This window comes from Rhipicephalus sanguineus, chromosome 3, assembly GCF_013339695.2.
Source record: "Rhipicephalus sanguineus isolate Rsan-2018 chromosome 3, BIME_Rsan_1.4, whole genome shotgun sequence".
In the NCBI taxonomy this organism is placed as follows: Eukaryota; Metazoa; Arthropoda; class Arachnida; order Ixodida; family Ixodidae; genus Rhipicephalus; species Rhipicephalus sanguineus.
In genome coordinates, this window is record NC_051178.1 from 73,002,978 (window position 1) to 73,021,525 (window position 18,548).

General features: G+C 45.5%; 1 protein-coding gene across 1 annotated transcript in view; it reads left to right on the top strand.

Moving 5' to 3' along the window:
- LOC119386736 (phospholipid-transporting ATPase ABCA3-like) overlaps positions 1-18,548 on the top strand; it is a 71,745-nt gene that overhangs the window by 42,259 nt on the left and 10,938 nt on the right. The window contains exons 8-10 of the mRNA XM_037654020.2: positions 489-676; positions 11,977-12,150; positions 15,392-15,653. Coding sequence (XP_037509948.2) covers positions 489-676; positions 11,977-12,150; positions 15,392-15,653 — 624 coding nt within the window. The remainder of the gene's footprint in view (positions 1-488; positions 677-11,976; positions 12,151-15,391; positions 15,654-18,548) is intronic.

Below are 18,548 nucleotides of genomic sequence, written 5' to 3' on the forward strand. Positions count from 1 at the left end.
TAAATCTTCATCATGCAGCTGAGTTTGAAAAGCAGAGCACATCCCACTAGTGACATAGAGTAAGTGATTAAAAGAAGAAAATTCCAAGAGGATGTCGGGAAAGCAGGATGAGTTTTATCTTTGAGGGCAAATGGGATAATAAGACAGAGCCACACTGTTACGGTAGAATCGGTGGCGTAATGAATGACAATACAGCTAAGCTTGAATATTTCTGAGGCCCTTAGTTTTCATGTGGAGAGATAGTAACTAGTCACGTAGCAGTAGCAAGTCAGGAATAGGTAGTAACTAGTCAGGGATATGCAGTAACTGTAGTCGGCGGTTGCTCTAGTCCGGCTGTTATTGCTTGTCTGTTTCATGTCTATTCCGTCAACTGGCACTCACGTTTACTGCCCGTACAAACCGAATACTGCATAAACGCTAAGAAGTTTGCGCGCATGCTAGAACCCTCTAATAATATGCGATTGGTTGCCGCCATTCGCCTTGCGCAGTGGCAGTCGCACATCGGCTACTGCCCTCAGAACAATGGACTCCTGGAGAAGCTCACCGCGTTCGAGCATCTGCGACTCTTCGCTGGGCTTCGCGGCATCCACGATAACCTTGTCGAGGAAGCAGTTCAGACGGCCGTTCAGTTCATCGACGTGGAAAAACATGCGAATAAGCCTTGCGGTACTTACAGGTGCGCCTACGTGCTGCTCACGAAAACCTCTACGTGCTCCAAATGAAACAGAAAAAAACAAAAATGGACAGATAAGACGACTTAAAGGTGTTTAAACTGTGCCGATTCAGAAATTGTTTATTCCCGGAGATTCCATGCACTGTGGAGATGTTACGCTGTGCATTCAGCAACGAGCTGCCTATGCCGCATTTTTGCCTTTGAGACAAGGGCTGCGAAGCGCATGGACGCCTTTGCGTAAATGGACCTTTTGCGGGTGGGTAGTCTGCGTATGCGCGGCGGCGTCGACGAGGCGCTCGCCATGTTTTTTGGTGGCCAAAGCTCGACGACATGTGCGGACCGAATGACATATGGCGTCGTAATCTTGCAAAATTTCCGCCCTAAGATAGGTGCGAGTGCAGGCCTCAGAGTTTGTGCACCGGCGCGTGGCGGACAATTTTGGAGGCCGAGGGCCACAAGTTTCGACTTTGGCAGGCGCTGTTCGGACCCGCAGAAGGTTCATTGAGTAATTCTGTGTGTGACGCGGCCTTACCGCGCACCTCGAGTATACGATGTCATGCCTGAAGAAAGTTTATAGTCCTACGTAACGCAGGCACTAACGCTCTAGCGCACACGTCAGTTTCGTCGAGGAAAGACGAACGCTGCGACGTGCTGACGTGCGTATCATAAGCGGTGTCGTTCACGCATTCCTGTTGGGTCGAGTAACGCAATACACTAGCCGACAGTTATCTAACATTCGCCGCCACTAGCCAAAATTAGCACCCTCTTGCGAAGATTAGCAGACAGCGAACCAGCATAAGCAAACGCTTAGCTGTCCCTTAGCCAGCAGAAGCCAAGAAAAGCCGCCAGAAGTGCTGAAAACAATATTCTGCAAAAGAATTGAAACTTGAGCTGGTTGGTGTGCGTTCTTCTTTGGTTGATGCAGCGCTCACGAAACGAGGACGAAGAATTTGGAAGCACAGGAGAGGCGCTGACTCGAAACTAAATCTTTGTTATGAAATAAAAACGCATACGTAGGCAGCTCCGTAGCCAGGAAATTTTTCGGGGGGCGGGGGGGGGGGGCACTTGCTGAAAACATTAACTATTTGTGAAAAATACCGATTTTTATTATTTATTTTTGGTAAAAACACCTACTTCAAAATTTCGGGGAGCCGGGGGGGGGGGGGAGGCCTGAGCCCCAAGCCCCTCCACCCTCCCTGGCTACGGGCCTGTACGTGGGTGATCTACACCATCACAAAAAACTGCACGATAGGAAAGGCAGATGTCATATTTGCAGCTGCTACTTGAACAAATAAATTCTGCGTCACTGCGTGAAATTGACAAGCTGACACGCACATTACCTTTCCTTCGAATGTGGAAGGCCTCGATGACTTCTCTTGCAATCACTTTTTTATGACGTGAAAATATCATCGTGTCGCTAAAGAAGTGTGTGCAGCCCCATTTCTGACAATGGGCGGCAAGGGGTTTGTGTGATAATGTACATCAACTATATATATATATATATATATATATATATATATATATATATATATATATATATATATATATAGGTCGCAGGTTCGGTCCCTGCCCGCGGCAAGCTATCTTTTCGTCCACTTTTCTTTCTTCACATTTACGTTACATTTACTACTAAAAACATCCCCTATACTTTCCTTGGCATTATTGTCTGTTAGTGCTCATTAATATTGTGTATAACAAAGAAAAACGAGCCCTTAGAAATTAACACTTCTTTCCTTCATTCATAGCAAGGGTCTCGTTCTGGCAGACTTTATGCTTTCAGGTGGTATGCGAGGGATTATTGGTCAGCTGCCAGCTCGTAATAAGTTCACGTGCTACGTGACGCCAACAGGCAAAAAAAAAAAAAAAAGAGTGTTCCACACTCGCCGTCATGGCTACTGGCGGCGCTGACTGACGCTCCCACGTTTAAATGTACATATATACCCTATAAAGAGGACGGAGGGATGGCCGCCGCGGTAGCTCAGTTGGTAGAGCATCGGACGCGTTATTCGAAGGTCGCAGGTTCGGTCCCTGCCCGCGGCAAGCTATCTTTTCGTCCACTTTTCTTTCTTCACATTTACGTTACATTTACTACTAAAAACATCCCCTATACTTTCCTTGGCATTATTGTCTGTTAGTGCTCATTAATATTGTGTATAACAAAGAAAAACGAGCCCTTAGAAATTAACACTTCTTTCCTTCATTCATAGCAAGGGTCTCGTTCTGGCAGACTTTATGCTTTCAGGTGGTATGCGAGGGATTATTGGTCAGCTGCCAGCTCGTAATAAGTTCACGTGCTACGTGACGCCAACAGGCAAAAAAAAAAAAAAAGAGTGTTCCACACTCGCCGTCATGGCTACTGGCGGCGCTGACTGACGCTCCCACGTTTAAATGTACATATATACCCTATAAAGAGGACGGAGGGATGGCCGCCGCGGTAGCTCAGTTGGTAGAGCATCGGACGCGTTATTCGAAGGTCGCAGGTTCGGTCCCTGCCCGCGGCAAGCTATCTTTTCGTCCACTTTTCTTTCTTCACATTTACGTTACATTTACTACTAAAAACATCCCCTATACTTTCCTTGGCATTATTGTCTGTTAGTGCTCATTAATATTGTGTATAACAAAGAAAACGAGCCCTTAGAAATTAACACTTCTTTCCTTCATTCATAGCAAGGGTCTCGTTCTGGCAGACTTTATGCTTTCAGGTGGTATGCGAGGGATTATTGGTCAGCTGCCAGCTCGTAATAAGTTTCACGTGCTACGTGACGCCAACAGGCAAAAAAAAAAACAAAAAAAAGAGTGTTCCACACTCGCCGTCGTGGCTACTGGCGGCGCTGACTGACGCTCCTACGTTTAAATGTACATATATACCCTATAAAGAGGACGGAGGGATGGCCGCCGCGGTAGCTCAGGTTGGTAGAGCATCGGACGCGTTATTCGAAGGTCGCAGGTTCGGTCCCTGCCCGCGGCAAGCTATCTTTTCGTCCACTTTTCTTTCTTCACATTTACGTTACATTTACTACTAAAAACATCCCCTATACTTTCCTTGGCATTATTGTCTGTTAGTGCTCATTAATATTGTGTATAACAAAGAAAAACGAGCCCTTAGAAATTAACACTTCTTTCCTTCATTCATAGCAAAGGTCTCGTTCTGGCAGACTTTATGCTTTCAGGTGGTATGCGAGGGATTATTGGTCAGCTGCCAGCTCGTAATAAGTTCACGTGCTACGTGACGCCAACAGGCAAAAAAAAAAAAGAGTGTTCCACACTCGCCGTCATGGCTACTGGCGGCGATGACTGACGCTCCCACGTTTAAATGTACATATATACCCTATAAAGAGGACGGAGGGATGGCCGCCGCGGTAGCTCAGTTGGTAGAGCATCGGACGCGTTATTCGAAGGTCGCAGGTTCGGTCCCTGCCCGCGGCAAGCTATCTTTTCGTCCACTTTTCTTTCTTCACATTACGTTACATTTACTACTAAAAACATCCCCTATACTTCCTTGGCATTATTGTCCTGTTAGTGCTCATTAATATTGTGTATAACAAAGAAAAACGAGCCCTTAGAAATTAACACTTCTTTCCTTCATTCATAGCAAGGGTCTCGTTCTGGCAGACTTTATGCTTTCAGGTGGTATGCGAGGGATTATTGGTCAGCTGCCAGCTCGTAATAAGTTCACGTGCTACGTGACGCCAACAGGCAAAAAAAAAAAAAAAAGAGTGTTCCACACTCGCCGTCATGGCTACTGGCGGCGCTGACTGACGCTCCCACGTTTAAATGTACATATATACCCTATAAAGAGGACGGAGGGATGGCCGCCGCGGTAGCTCAGTTGGTAGAGCATCGGACGCGTTATTCGAAGGTCGCAGGTTCGGTCCCTGCCCGCGGCAAGCTATCTTTTCGTCCACTTTTCTTTCTTCACATTTACGTTACATTTACTACTAAAAACATCCCCTATACTTTCCTTGGCATTATTGTCTGTTAGTGCTCATTAATATTGTGTATAACAAAGAAAAACGAGCCCTTAGAAATTAACACTTCTTTCCTTCATTCATAGCAAGGGTCTCGTTTTGGCAGACTTTATGCTTTCAGGTGGTATGCGAGGGATTATTGGTCAGCTGCCAGCTCGTAATAAGTTCACGTGCTACGTGACGCCAACAGGCAAAAAAAAAAAAAGAGTGTTCCACACTCGCCGTCATGGCTACTGGCGGCGCTGACTGACGCTCCCACGTTTAAATGTACATATATACCCTATAAGAGGACGGAGGGATGGCCGCCGCGGTAGCTCAGTTGGTAGAGCATCGGACGCGTTATTCGAAGGTCGCAGGTTCGGTCCCTGCCCGCGGCAAGCTATCTTTTCGTCCACTTTTCTTTCTTCACATTTACGTTACATTTACTACTAAAAACATCCCCTATACTTTCCTTGGCATTATTGTCTGTTAGTGCTCATTAATATTGTGTATAACAAAGAAAAACGAGCCCTTAGAAATTAACACTTCTTCCTTCATTCATAGCAAGGGTCTCGTTCTGGCAGACTTTATGCTTTCAGGTGGTATGCGAGGGATTATTGGTCAGCTGCCAGCTCGTAATAAGTTCACGTGCTACGTGACGCCAACAGGCAAAAAAAAAACAAAAAAAAAGAGTGTTCCACACTCGCCGTCGTGGCTACTGGCGGCGCTGACTGACGCTCCTACGTTTAAATGTACATATATACCCTATAAAGAGGACGGAGGGATGGCCGCCGCGGTAGCTCAGTTGGTAGAGCATCGGACGCGTTATTCGAAGGTCGCAGGTTCGGTCCCTGCCCGCGGCAAGCTATCTTTTCGTCCACTTTTCTTTCTTCACATTTACGTTACATTTACTACTAAAAACATCCCCTATACTTTCCTTGGCATTATTGTCTGTTAGTGCTCATTAATATTGTGTATAACAAAGAAAAACGAGCCCTTAGAAATTAACACTTCTTTCCTTCATTCATAGCAAAGGTCTCGTTCTGGCAGACTTTATGCTTTCAGGTGGTATGCGAGGGATTATTGGTCAGCTGCCAGCTCGTAATAAGTTCACGTGCTACGTGACGCCAACAGGCAAAAAAAAAAAAAGAGTGTTCCACACTCGCCGTCATGGCTACTGGCGGCGATGACTGACGCTCCCACGTTTAAATGTACATATATACCCTATAAAGAGGACGGAGGGATGGCCGCCGCGGTAGCTCAGTTGGTAGAGCATCGGACGCGTTATTCGAAGGTCGCAGGTTCGGTCCCTGCCCGCGGCAAGCTATCTTTTCGTCCACTTTTCTTTCTTCACATTTACGTTACATTTACTACTAAAAACATCCCCTATACTTTCCTTGGCATTATTGTCTGTTAGTGCTCATTAATATTGTGTATAACAAAGAAAAACGAGCCCTTAGAAATTAACACTTCTTTCCTTCATTCATAGCAAGGGTCTCGTTCTGGCAGACTTTATGCTTTCAGGTGGTATGCGAGGGATTATTGGTCAGCTGCCAGCTCGTAATAAGTTCACGTGCTACGTGACGCCAACAGGCAAAAAAAAAAACAAAAAAAAAGAGTGTTCCACACTCGCCGTCGTGGCTACTGGCGGCGCTGACTGACGCTCCTACGTTTAAATGTACATATATACCCTATAAAGAGGACGGAGGGATGGCCGCCGCGGTAGCTCAGTTGGTAGAGCATCGGACGCGTTATTCGAAGGTCGCAGGTTCGGTCCCTGCCCGCGGCAAGCTATCTTTTCGTCCACTTTTCTTTCTTCACATTTACGTTACATTTACTACTAAAAACATCCCCTATACTTTCCTTGGCATTATTGTCTGTTAGTGCTCATTAATATTGTGTATAACAAAGAAAAACGAGCCCTTAGAAATTAACACTTCTTTCCTTCATTCATAGCAAAGGTCTCGTTCTGGCAGACTTTATGCTTTCAGGTGGTATGCGAGGGATTATTGGTCAGCTGCCAGCTCGTAATAAGTTCACGTGCTACGTGACGCCAACAGGCAAAAAAAAAAAAAAGAGTGTTCCACACTCGCCGTCATGGCTACTGGCGGCGCTGACTGACGCTCCCACGTTTAAATGTACATATATACCCTATAAAGAGGACGGAGGGATGGCCGCCGCGGTAGCTCAGTTGGTAGAGCATCGGACGCGTTATTCGAAGGTCGCAGGTTCGGTCCCTGCCCGCGGCAAGCTATCTTTTCGTCCACTTTTCTTTCTTCACATTTACGTTACATTTACTACTAAAAACATCCCCTATACTTTCCTTGGCATTATTGTCTGTTAGTGCTCATTAATATTGTGTATAACAAAGAAAAACGAGCCCTTAGAAATTAACACTTCTTTCCTTCATTCATAGCAAGGGTCTCGTTCTGGCAGACTTTATGCTTTCAGGTGGTATGCGAGGGATTATTGGTCAGCTGCCAGCTCGTAATAAGTTCACGTGCTACGTGACGCCAACAGGCAAAAAAAAAAAAAAAGAGTGTTCCACACTCGCCGTCATGGCTACTGGCGGCGCTGACTGACGCTCGCACGTTTAAATGTACATATATACCCTATAAAGAGGACGGAGGGATGGCCGCCGCGGTAGCTCAGTTGGTAGAGCATCGGACGCGTTATTCGAAGGTCGCAGGTTCGGTCCCTGCCCGCGGCAAGCTATCTTTTCGTCCACTTTTCTTTCTTCACATTTACGTTACATTTACTACTAAAAACATCCCCTATACTTTCCTTGGCATTATTGTCTGTTAGTGCTCATTAATATTGTGTATAACAAAGAAAAACGAGCCCTTAGAAATTAACACTTCTTTCCTTCATTCATAGCAAGGGTCTCGTTCTGGCAGACTTTATGCTTTCAGGTGGTATGCGAGGGATTATTGGTCAGCTGCCAGCTCGTAATAAGTTCACGTGCTACGTGACGCCAACAGGCAAAAAAAAAAAAAAGTGTTCCACACTCGCCGTCATGGCTACTGGCGGCGCTGACTGACGCTCCCACGTTTAAATGTACATATATACCCTATAAAGAGAACGGAGGGATGGCCGCCGCGGTAGCTCAGTTGGTAGAGCATCGGACGCGTTATTCGAAGGTCGCAGGTTCGGTCCCTGCCCGCGGCAAGCTATCTTTTCGTCCACTTTTCTTTCTTCACATTTACGTTACATTTACTACTAAAAACATCCCCTATACTTTCCTTGGCATTATTGTCTGTTAGTGCTCATTAATATTGTGTATAACAAAGAAAAACGAGCCCTTAGAAATTAACACTTCTTTCCTTCATTCTTAGCAAGGGTCTCGTTCTGGCAGACTTTATGCTTTCAGGTGGTATGCGAGGGATTATTGGTCAGCTGCCAGCTCGTAATAAGTTCACGTGCTACGTGACGCCAACAGGCAAAAAAAAAAAAAAAAGAGTGTTCCACACTCGCCGTCATGGCTACTGGCGGCGCTGACTGACGCTCCCACGTTTAAATGTACATATATACCCTATAAAGAGGACGGAGGGATGGCCGCCGCGGTAGCTCAGTTGGTAGAGCATCGGACGCGTTATTCGAAGGTCGCAGGTTCGGTCCCTGCCCGCGGCAAGCTATCTTTTCGTCCACTTTTCTTTCTTCACATTTACGTTACATTTACTACTAAAAACATCCCCTATACTTTCCTTGGCATTATTGTCTGTTAGTGCTCATTAATATTGTGTATAACAAAGAAAAACGAGCCCTTAGAAATTAACACTTCTTTCCTTCATTCATAGCAAGGGTCTCGTTCTGGCAGACTTTATGCTTTCAGGTGGTATGCGAGGGATTATTGGTCAGCTGCCAGCTCGTAATAAGTTCACGTGCTACGTGACGCCAACAGGCAAAAAAAAAAAAAAAAAAAAGAGTGTTCCACACTCGCCGTCATGGCTACTGGCGGCGCTGACTGACGCTCCCACGTTTAAATGTACATATATACCCTATAAAGAGGACGGAGGGATGGCCGCCGCGGTAGCTCAGTTGGTAGAGCATCGGACGCGTTATTCGAAGGTCGCAGGTTCGGTCCCTGCCCGCGGCAAGCTATCTTTTCGTCCACTTTTCTTTCTTCACATTTACGTTACATTTACTACTAAAAACATCCCCTATACTTTCCTTGGCATTATTGTCTGTTAGTGCTCATTAATATTGTGTATAACAAAGAAAAACGAGCCCTTAGAAATTAACACTTCTTTCCTTCATTCATAGCAAAGGTCTCGTTCTGGCAGACTTTATGCTTTCAGGTGGTATGCGAGGGATTATTGGTCAGCTGCCAGCTCGTAATAAGTTCACGTGCTACGTGACGCCAACAGGCAAAAAAAAAAAAAAGAGTGTTCCACACTCGCCGTCATGGCTACTGGCGGCGCTGACTGACGCTCCCACGTTTAAATGTACATATATACCCTATAAAGAGGACGGAGGGATGGCCGCCGCGGTAGCTCAGTTGGTAGAGCATCGGACGCGTTATTCGAAGGTCGCAGGTTCGGTCCCTGCCCGCGGCAAGCTATCTTTTCGTCCACTTTTCTTTCTTCACATTTACGTTACATTTACTACTAAAAACATCCCCTATACTTTCCTTGGCATTATTGTCTGTTAGTGCTCATTAATATTGTGTATAACAAAGAAAAACGAGCCCTTAGAAATTAACACTTCTTTCCTTCATTCATAGCAAGGGTCTCGTTCTGGCAGACTTTATGCTTTCAGGTGGTATGCGAGGGATTATTGGTCAGCTGCCAGCTCGTAATAAGTTCACGTGCTACGTGACGCCAACAGGCAAAAAAAAAAAAAAAAGAGTGTTCCACACTCGCCGTCATGGCTACTGGCGGCGCTGACTGACGCTCCCACGTTTAAATGTACATATATACCCTATAAAGAGGACGGAGGGATGGCCGCCGCGGTAGCTCAGTTGGTAGAGCATCGGACGCGTTATTCGAAGGTCGCAGGTTCGGTCCCTGCCCGCGGCAAGCTATCTTTTCGTCCACTTTTCTTTCTTCACATTTACGTTACATTTACTACTAAAAACATCCCCTATACTTTCCTTGGCATTATTGTCTGTTAGTGCTCATTAATATTGTGTATAACAAAGAAAAACGAGCCCTTAGAAATTAACACTTCTTTCCTTTATATATATATATATATATATATATATATATATATATATATATATATATATATATATATATTATAACTGCAATTGTGATTGCAATGTTGACTATATGCCTGTGTATGAATGTAAGAAACATTATATATGTACGCCTCTGACTCCGGAAACTGTAGCCAAGCGTTGCGCAAGTACGCTACCTCAGACACGTATGATGGGCACATCATCGCGCCGTGTGCGTACATTTTGTGGCGACGAAACTGACGTCTCTGCTCTAACAACGTGAGTGCCGACGTTTCGTCAAACCATGAGCTACTCTTTACACGCCTTTGACCTCGGCGTACCCGGTAAGTCCACAGTATGCGCACAGCTGCTCGGTTCACACAAGGACGTCGATCGACCTCGTCACGATTGGCTCAAAGGCAAAAGATCGGCGTAGGCTGCCACTCGCTGACTGCTTCGCATGAAATCGATTCCCGCATTGCATGGGGCCTACCAAATTTTTCTGGTTGTATCAAGGCAGTGGGAGATCTGGCTTGCTAGCAAGGATCGGGAGAGCCAGCTGGCTCTGCTCGACCAAGCCCAGCGAGCCGCAAAGGCCAGTGGAGCCCTGGACTGAGGACCCCACCCACTTGCCCAGAAACATTATATAGGCAATAAATGTTTTTACTACTACTACTTGGTTGTGCACATTCAAGCCACTTGAATTTCGATGCCACGAAGTGCTCCATTTAGCGCTCTGTTATACGCGGCAGATTAAATGAAGATCGATTTGAAAATTTAAATACGGTATGTTCTAGCCTATATTTACCGCAGACATTTTGTAGAGGGTGTGTTTGTGTCCACACTATGATGGAAAGTTATTCTTCCACCGTAGTCCATGCAACTCCATCTCATTGGGTTATCTCGCCTGTAAAATTTTGCGTCATTACTCTTTCAACCAAAAACATCCAGTGGTAGTTAAGAGTGGCCAACATAAACAAGCACTATACACAATTAGCTGCCAGTAATTCAACATTATGCAATGCTTGCCAGCGTTATCCACCAACTGGTCACCACTAGTCAAAATTAGCAAAATGATCATCACAAGCCAGGACATAGCCAACACTTAGCCAACATTAACCAGTGCTTAATCATACTATAACTTCTGAAGGATTACATACCAAAACCGCGAAATAATCATGAGGCACACCGTAGGGGGGGTTCAGGATTAGTTTTGACCACTTGGGTTTCTTAACTTGCATCTAAATATAAGTACACAAGAATTCATGCTTTTCGCCCCCTTCGAAATGCGGCCGCCGTGGCAGGGAATCGAACCCACGTCCTCCGACTTAGCGGGACCCCTTGCCTGCTAAGTTACCACAGCGGGTCGCCAGTGATTGACAACCGGTCGCCATCGCTAGGTACCATTGCACATAACTGGCCGAAGGTTCACCAACCTGTGTTTGTCTTAAAGAATACAACATCTATTACGCCATATGAAATACGTTAACTGTGTCATGTCACGCTTTTTTAGGCATCTCAGCTATAGAAGAATTGCTGTAACTAAATCTTTTTACTTCTGTAATTTTTGTCATTAGAGGTGAGTAAGTCCGAGTCTCATGGCATCTCATGTCATTGTCATTTGCATCGAGGGGCAAACCACAATTAAAATCATGCAACCATAATTCGAATCATGCAAACCACAATTAACCTTTGCAGCGGAATATCTCGGGGAACATACATGCTAGAAGAATTATTCCAACTGGAACTGTGCAGAAACGCGACTGCCTCCAACTTTTCAATACAAACATGCCCGCTTGCTGCACTCATTAAAAAGGTCATTATTTAATCTTAGTTAATTCGGTGGCTGACAGCGATAATTATTGTCTCACTTTGTGTCCTCCTGGATACATAAGTTATCTGCAAGGGTGGTTTTGACGTTCTTCCCAGTGCTGAATTTTAAGAAAACCATAAAGATTAATTTTGAACACCCTGTATAAACCACTCTAAATAGTACTGACTGTTGACTAACATTGCCTGCCTGAGGCTCTTCATAGTTAACGAGAACCGTTTAGCAAATGACTTAACTGATTGCCTACGTCTTAAAGTTCGAAGAAAAACAAAGCAAAAATGTGTTGTTCCTGTCGACGTTACGAGCCACCAGCCAGTGGTGATATTCTTTTACTTTTCTCATTGTGTATTTCTATCTCTTTCAACAGCGGTGGCAACAAGCGTAAGTTGTCAATTGGTCTGGCCATGCTGGGAAATCCCAGGGTCATTTTCCTCGACGAGCCGTTCGCCGGCGTTGACGTCGTGTCCAGGAACACAATCACTGGCAGGCTTGCCACGATGCGCAAAGAGGGAAACGTGCCCGTCGTGCTCACGTCTCACGGGTACGGTGCCATCGTGTCGACGCATGCTCGCTGAATTCACAAGGGTTCTTAGTTGGGCTAGTTTTCTGCGCTGTGCTGCCAAAATGTTCGCTGAATTCAATTCGGTTCGACGTTATTTCGTCGAAATTTAACAGCAAACGTTTTGCAATACTAGAAAAACCAGAAATGGTGTTGTCGAAGTGGCTTGTTTGAGTAGCACCCGGTTTGGCCTGCATACATCGTGTTGTATGGTAACGGGAAACTGTAAGGTAAATCACAAACAAAAGTTTGCGCACGTGCGGCGAATGCGCAATTTGCAGTGCCGACCGCAGTGTACGATTGAACATGCGAAACTCTATCATAAACAGAAGAGCCGACAGTCAGCACAGGAACTAAAGCGGTAACTGGTTAACTATCAGATGAATCATAGTTCTTTAGCGTACTTCAACTTGAAACATATAAAGAAGCCGATGTTGTGTTGACGGGCCTTCATATCGGCGCATAACTTTAAACAAGTACCATAATGAATTCAAGGAAAAATTGTTTAATATTATTTTCAAAACAACTTGAAACAGAAAATATGCCAAATTATCCAATTGGCGAAGAATAGCCGAACTTCAAGTAAATGAGATTGAGGAGTGCTTCCAAGAAAACTCATCTATAATCTATGTACGTCATCTCTCTCATGAGGCACATACTGGTAGTTGCACGCGAACTTGCGCATTTTAGGACGTGCAGATATAGAATGTTCTTATATATGTGGCGTTTTTTTTTTTCAAAAAGAGCCAAGTGCACTTTAACTGAAACTGAGAAAAACGCACTTTCTTGCTACTGGCAATATGGTCGGGCCTGTTCCATCAATTTTTTTGCCAGTGTGCTCCTGTCCCCTAAGTACCTCAAATCTATATTGCGGCTAAAATCTATATAACCCACTATCGTCGTTATTCAGGACTAAAATTTGTATTTGGCTCTTATAGATTGGAACATTTCATTAGGGCTTGAATTAGCACGTGAAAGAAGTCTAAAACGATTCGAATGTATGGTATAGCAATATTTCGCGATAAAATTAACATCATCCTTGTGCTTCCGTCGGTGCCGTCCTTCGTCCCATGCGCGTATTGGCGATGACTATACTTGAAGAGGGAGCGCTCTTTATGGCAAAAGGCGCACGGTTCTGGACTCTCGACAGCGTTTTCTTGTTCTTGGCATCTATTGAAGGACTTGAAAAAAGCTTCAGCTATTCTTCTGAGCTCGTTTTATGCCGCGCCGTTTCGGATCACTTCTTCAAGGAATGGATAGGTGCCCAATATCTTCATTTCATATGCCTTCATTAAATATACTGTTAAATGTCTTCATTAAATATACTGTCGTGTAGCGAAAGAAGGACACGATACTATAGCGCTGAACTCAAAAAGAAACACTAAGAGGCAAAAAGAAGTAGGAAAGTCGGCCACTTACTCTTTATGTTCGAGTGTTCTCCTAAAACATCATGTCCTTCAGAAGGAGCCAACTCGCCCTAGAAACACCAATTGTGCAGCGTAAACACGATAGCAAAGCAACTATAGGACACAAATGAAACAGATTGGATGGGGCCATGTTGGTTTTGTCGGTAACGATTGTCGACGCAGCGCTGGTTTTTGAATGTGGCTCAGTTTGATTGAAAGAGATGCAGGATTTGGCTCATTTTTGATTAGAAACTGCCTTTTTAATTTCACGTTACAATCAGGAATTGCGCACTTTTGATTACAGCTGCTTTAGAAGTTAGAGATACTTAGGAGCGCTTTGCGCTACCATAAAATTTAGCCCAGTTTCGGTTTCTGCATTTGGTTCTTTAAAAAAATAAAGAAAAACCGCATATGCAGAAGGGACGTATACTTCGGACAATTTTACTTGGGCCGAATTGACAAAACATCTATTTCGTAAGTGCGTTTTCTCATTGGTCAGCCGTCTTCGCCAATGATAGTCCCACATTGTGATTTGCTGAATTTTTTTAACATGACACGTTTTTGCGAATGCGGGCCCAGATCCATAAAGTTCCATAAAAATTCATAGGATCCTTATTGACCATGTCATTCTAGCGCAAGTACAGTTGCAGAAGGGTAGATAGGCGGGCTAGTTGGTATAGATTCATTACGAAAACTTGGCAGCGCAAGCAAACGAGTGCTTATTTGTGTCCTGCTGTTTCTGTGTTTCTTTTCTTCGCGCTGCCAAATTTTTGCGAGAACAGTTATCGACCAACATATTTTGCCTAATACAGCCAATAACAAAAAAAAAAGATTGGCAGCACGTTACAGACCTGCAAGACGTGAAAGCGAAAGCCTGCTGCACCCTTGGTAATGCATCAATTATACGTTAGGAGGGTTCAGACTACTTGCAAAAAATTACGAGCCGCAGCGTAAAGTACACGTGTGGCTCTTCAAGTGGACCTCTTCAGCGACACACGAGAGCACCTAATGAACTACCTAACTCGCATCGTCTCGCTGCAGCTTTCGCAGTTCGGTTTCTTCGGCGCGTTTTCGACGCTTAGCTGCGGCTTCGCGCACTCGTTACTGTGGGGCGGACTGGCGCAAACGACGCGTTGCGTCCTCCCAGCAGAGAAAAGCAGCACTCGCGGTCGAACGCCTTGCTCCCGCCGCTTCACACGTCACACCTCGCTTTTCGCATCGCGAGCATCCACGGCTGTAGCGTACTTTAGGCCCCGGGTGGGCGTCCTCCATCGCCGTCTATTTCGCCTCGCTGTCGATTGTCGCCACAAGGTGGCTGCTTGGGCTGGTTGGTAGTAGCGTACCTCGATGCGCGGGCCCCCCTTAGGGTGGTGCCATTCTTTGAAGGGGGTGGTGCTGCCACGCCGCCATTTTCTGGCCAGCGCGCCGCAGATGTCCTCACCCTGAAGCGGAGAAAGCGCGCATCAAGGCACCCTAGTTAGTAATACATATTTGACGAGCAAATGCTTTTCTCCATGCGCAGAACGTTTGAATAATGTTCTGCGATTGCGACTGTTGCCGCTACCGTCGTCTTCACTGCGGGACATGAACGACGCAACACCTGTCAGCCCACGCTGCTCGTTTCCCTCTCCACCTGCCACTCGCTCAGCGAGGGTCGCGTGGTTTTTGTACCAGTCGACGAGACGCCGCGTTTTCTCAAGGTCACTCCGCAAAGTACCGCTTAATGCTTTCGCCTTTATAAAGTCATTCCTATTTAATCATGACATGCGCTTGCTAAATTACCACGTGGCTCCCTGTTGGTGATCGTCGCTTTTCAGCATGGAAGAGTGCGAGGCAGCGTGCGACCGACTGTGCATCATGGTTGCCGGTCAGATGACCTGCCTGGGCACCATGCAACACCTGCGGGACAAGTTTGGCACCGGCTACACGATGCAGCTGGTGTTGGCGCGTAAAGCGCCGACGGCGACCGAAGGAAGTGGGGCGGGAGAGGCGACCACCACGGAGGTGAAGTCAAACGAGGCGCTGGACAAGGACGTGATCGCGCTGTTCCCGGGAGTGCGTGCCCTCGGCGCACATGACGTAAGATGTCGCCTCGCTAATTTCACATTATATATTGTATATAGACATATGCCTGCGCAGGATTCCACATTAGGGGGCGAAAAGTCTCACCGTGGCGCATCCCCCTCCTCCCTTGAGTGACATGTTCGAAAGATAAAAAAATCGACTGATCCCACGCAATGTGGGAATCGATGTAATGCGAAGCAGCCAGCAAATAGCTGCATACATCGTCTTGTTTGTCATTGGGATAGAAAGTTGGGTTAGTTGGTATATATGTATTATAGAAGCAGCGCTAAAAGACGTAGACGAAGAATAAACAAGCACACAGGACAGCGCTCGTCCTGTGTGCTTTTTTTATTATTCGTCTACGTCTTTTAGCGCTGCTTCTATAATGCATTGTTTGTCATTGAGGCTAATGAAGTCATTCATGTCGTGACATATAGTTCGCCATATATCGCGAGATTGCCATACATGCATGAGTGTACAATCTGGCATATGCCATGCTAATGAAACATATATTCTGCTACATATATACGATGCGTGACCTGCTATTTATGTTCGTCACGCACTCCTGTCGTGCCATACCAAATTAGATATATATCCAGTTAACAAAATGGGCGCGAGCGCACCATGAGCGTGGCGGCTAAATCATACCCTACATGACATGCATGTCATGATTGTCGTGTTACCACTTGTTATTTATGTTTGTCGCACAGTCACGTCACGCAATGCCAATTTTGGTGTATATCAAGCTAGTGAAACGGCCGCCAGCGCTCCATGAGCGTGGCACGTAAGTCATGCTTTACATGACACGCATGTCATGATTTTTGTGTTAACACCTGTTATTTGTGTTCGTCAGACAGTCACGTGGGCAATACCAATTTTGGTGTATATCAAGGTAGCGAAACGGCCGCCAGCGCTCCATGAGCGTGGCACGTAAGTCATGCTGTACATGACATATGTGTCATGAGTGTCATGTTAACTCCTGTTATTTATGTTCGGCAGACAGTCATGTTGCGCAGTACCAATTTTGGTGTATATCAAGCTAGCGAAATGGCCGCCAGCGCTCCATGAGCGTGGCACGTAAGTCATGCTGTACATGACATGCGTGTCATGATTGTCATATTAACTCCTGTTATTTATGTTCGTCAGACAGTCACGTCACTCAATACAAATTTTGGTGTATATCAAGCTAGCGAAACAGCCGCCAGCACACCATGAGCGTGGCACGTAAGTCGTGCTGTACATGACATGTGTGTCATGATTTTTGTGTTAACACCTGTTATTTGTGTTCGTCAGACAGTCACGTGGGCAATACCAATTTTGGTGTATATCAAGCTAGCGAAGCGGCCGCCAGCGCTCCATGAGCGTGGCACGTAAGTCATGCTGTACATGACATACGTGTCATGAGTGTCATGTTAACTCCTGTTATTTATGTTCGGCAGACAGTCATGTTGCGCAGTACCAATTTTGGTGTATATCAAGCTAGCGAAATGGCCGCCAGCGCTCCATGAGCGTGGCACGTAAGTCATGCTGTACATGACATACGTGTCATGAGTGTCATGTTAACTCCTGGTATTTATGTTCGTCACATAGTCACGTCGCGAGATACCAATTTTGGTATATATCAAGCTAGCGAAACGGCCGCAAGCGCACCATGAGCGTGGCACGTAAATCATGCTGTACATGATATGCGTGTCATGATTTTCATGTTACCACCCGTTATTTGTGTTCGTCACACAATCACGTCATGCGATACCAATTTGGGTGTATATCAATCTAGCGAAACGGCCGCCAGCGGACCATGAGCGTGGCACGTAAGTCATGCTGTACATGACATGCGTGTCACGATTTTCATGTTAACTCCTGTCATTTCTGTTCGTCATACACTCTTGTCACGCCATACCAATTTTGGTCTATATCAAACTGACGAAACGGCCACAAGAGCACGACAATCGTAGCATGTAAATCATGTCGTTCATGACATGGATATCATGATTTTCATGTTATGACCTGCCATTTATGTTCATCATAAGGTCATGTTACGCCATACTAATTTTGGTGTACATCCTGTCAACGAAACGGCCAGGAGAGCACAAAGTCATAGGCGGATAGATAGATAGATAGATAGATAGATAGATAGATAGATAGATAGATAGATAGATAGATAGATAGATAGATAGATAGATAGATAGATAGATAGATAGATAGATAGATAGATAGATAGATAGATAGATAGATACGCTCAAAGTCGCAGAAGTTCGCTAAGAAATGCTTCGCATTTAAAAGCTTCTTAGTGGATGCAAAAATGAAAATGAAACGACTACATGTTTATCACAACGGCCTGCCTTTGGTACCCGGATTTCCTGGGGTGAAATTGGGAAGTAAACAACTCTTACAATGCAACATATGTGGCCCTCGGCAACCATTATAGTGAAAAACCTGCGTGACCATAACCCTACGCTTTAAACAATGATGGGACAGCGAGGTGCGACATAGTCAGGCACGTAGACAAGGGGGGGCCCGGGCCCTCTCCGAAATTCTTCCAGCCTTCTATATTCCCAGGCAACTTTTTTTTTTTCTTTTTGCCATAGAAAGACTTTGTTTCGAACAGTCAGGCCTTGGCCCCACTGCCCCTTCCCCCCCCTCGTCCGAAAAAAATCTGGCTACGTGCCTGGACTCAGTAAATGGTATGGGGCAGATTTGGCGCCCCCCTTTAGGTGATTAGGGGGGCTACGCCCCCCTCCTGCTCCCTTCGTGTGCAAGCCTATGTATATTGATAAAGTCTCGAAGGTAGAAAAGGTAACTTTGGTTGCCGTTTCGGCAAGACAAGGCAAACAATATGCACAGGGAAACTGTGTCCTCTTACGGAAAAGAACGCAAGAAGGCGCCGCGACAAATACTTAGTAACACAAC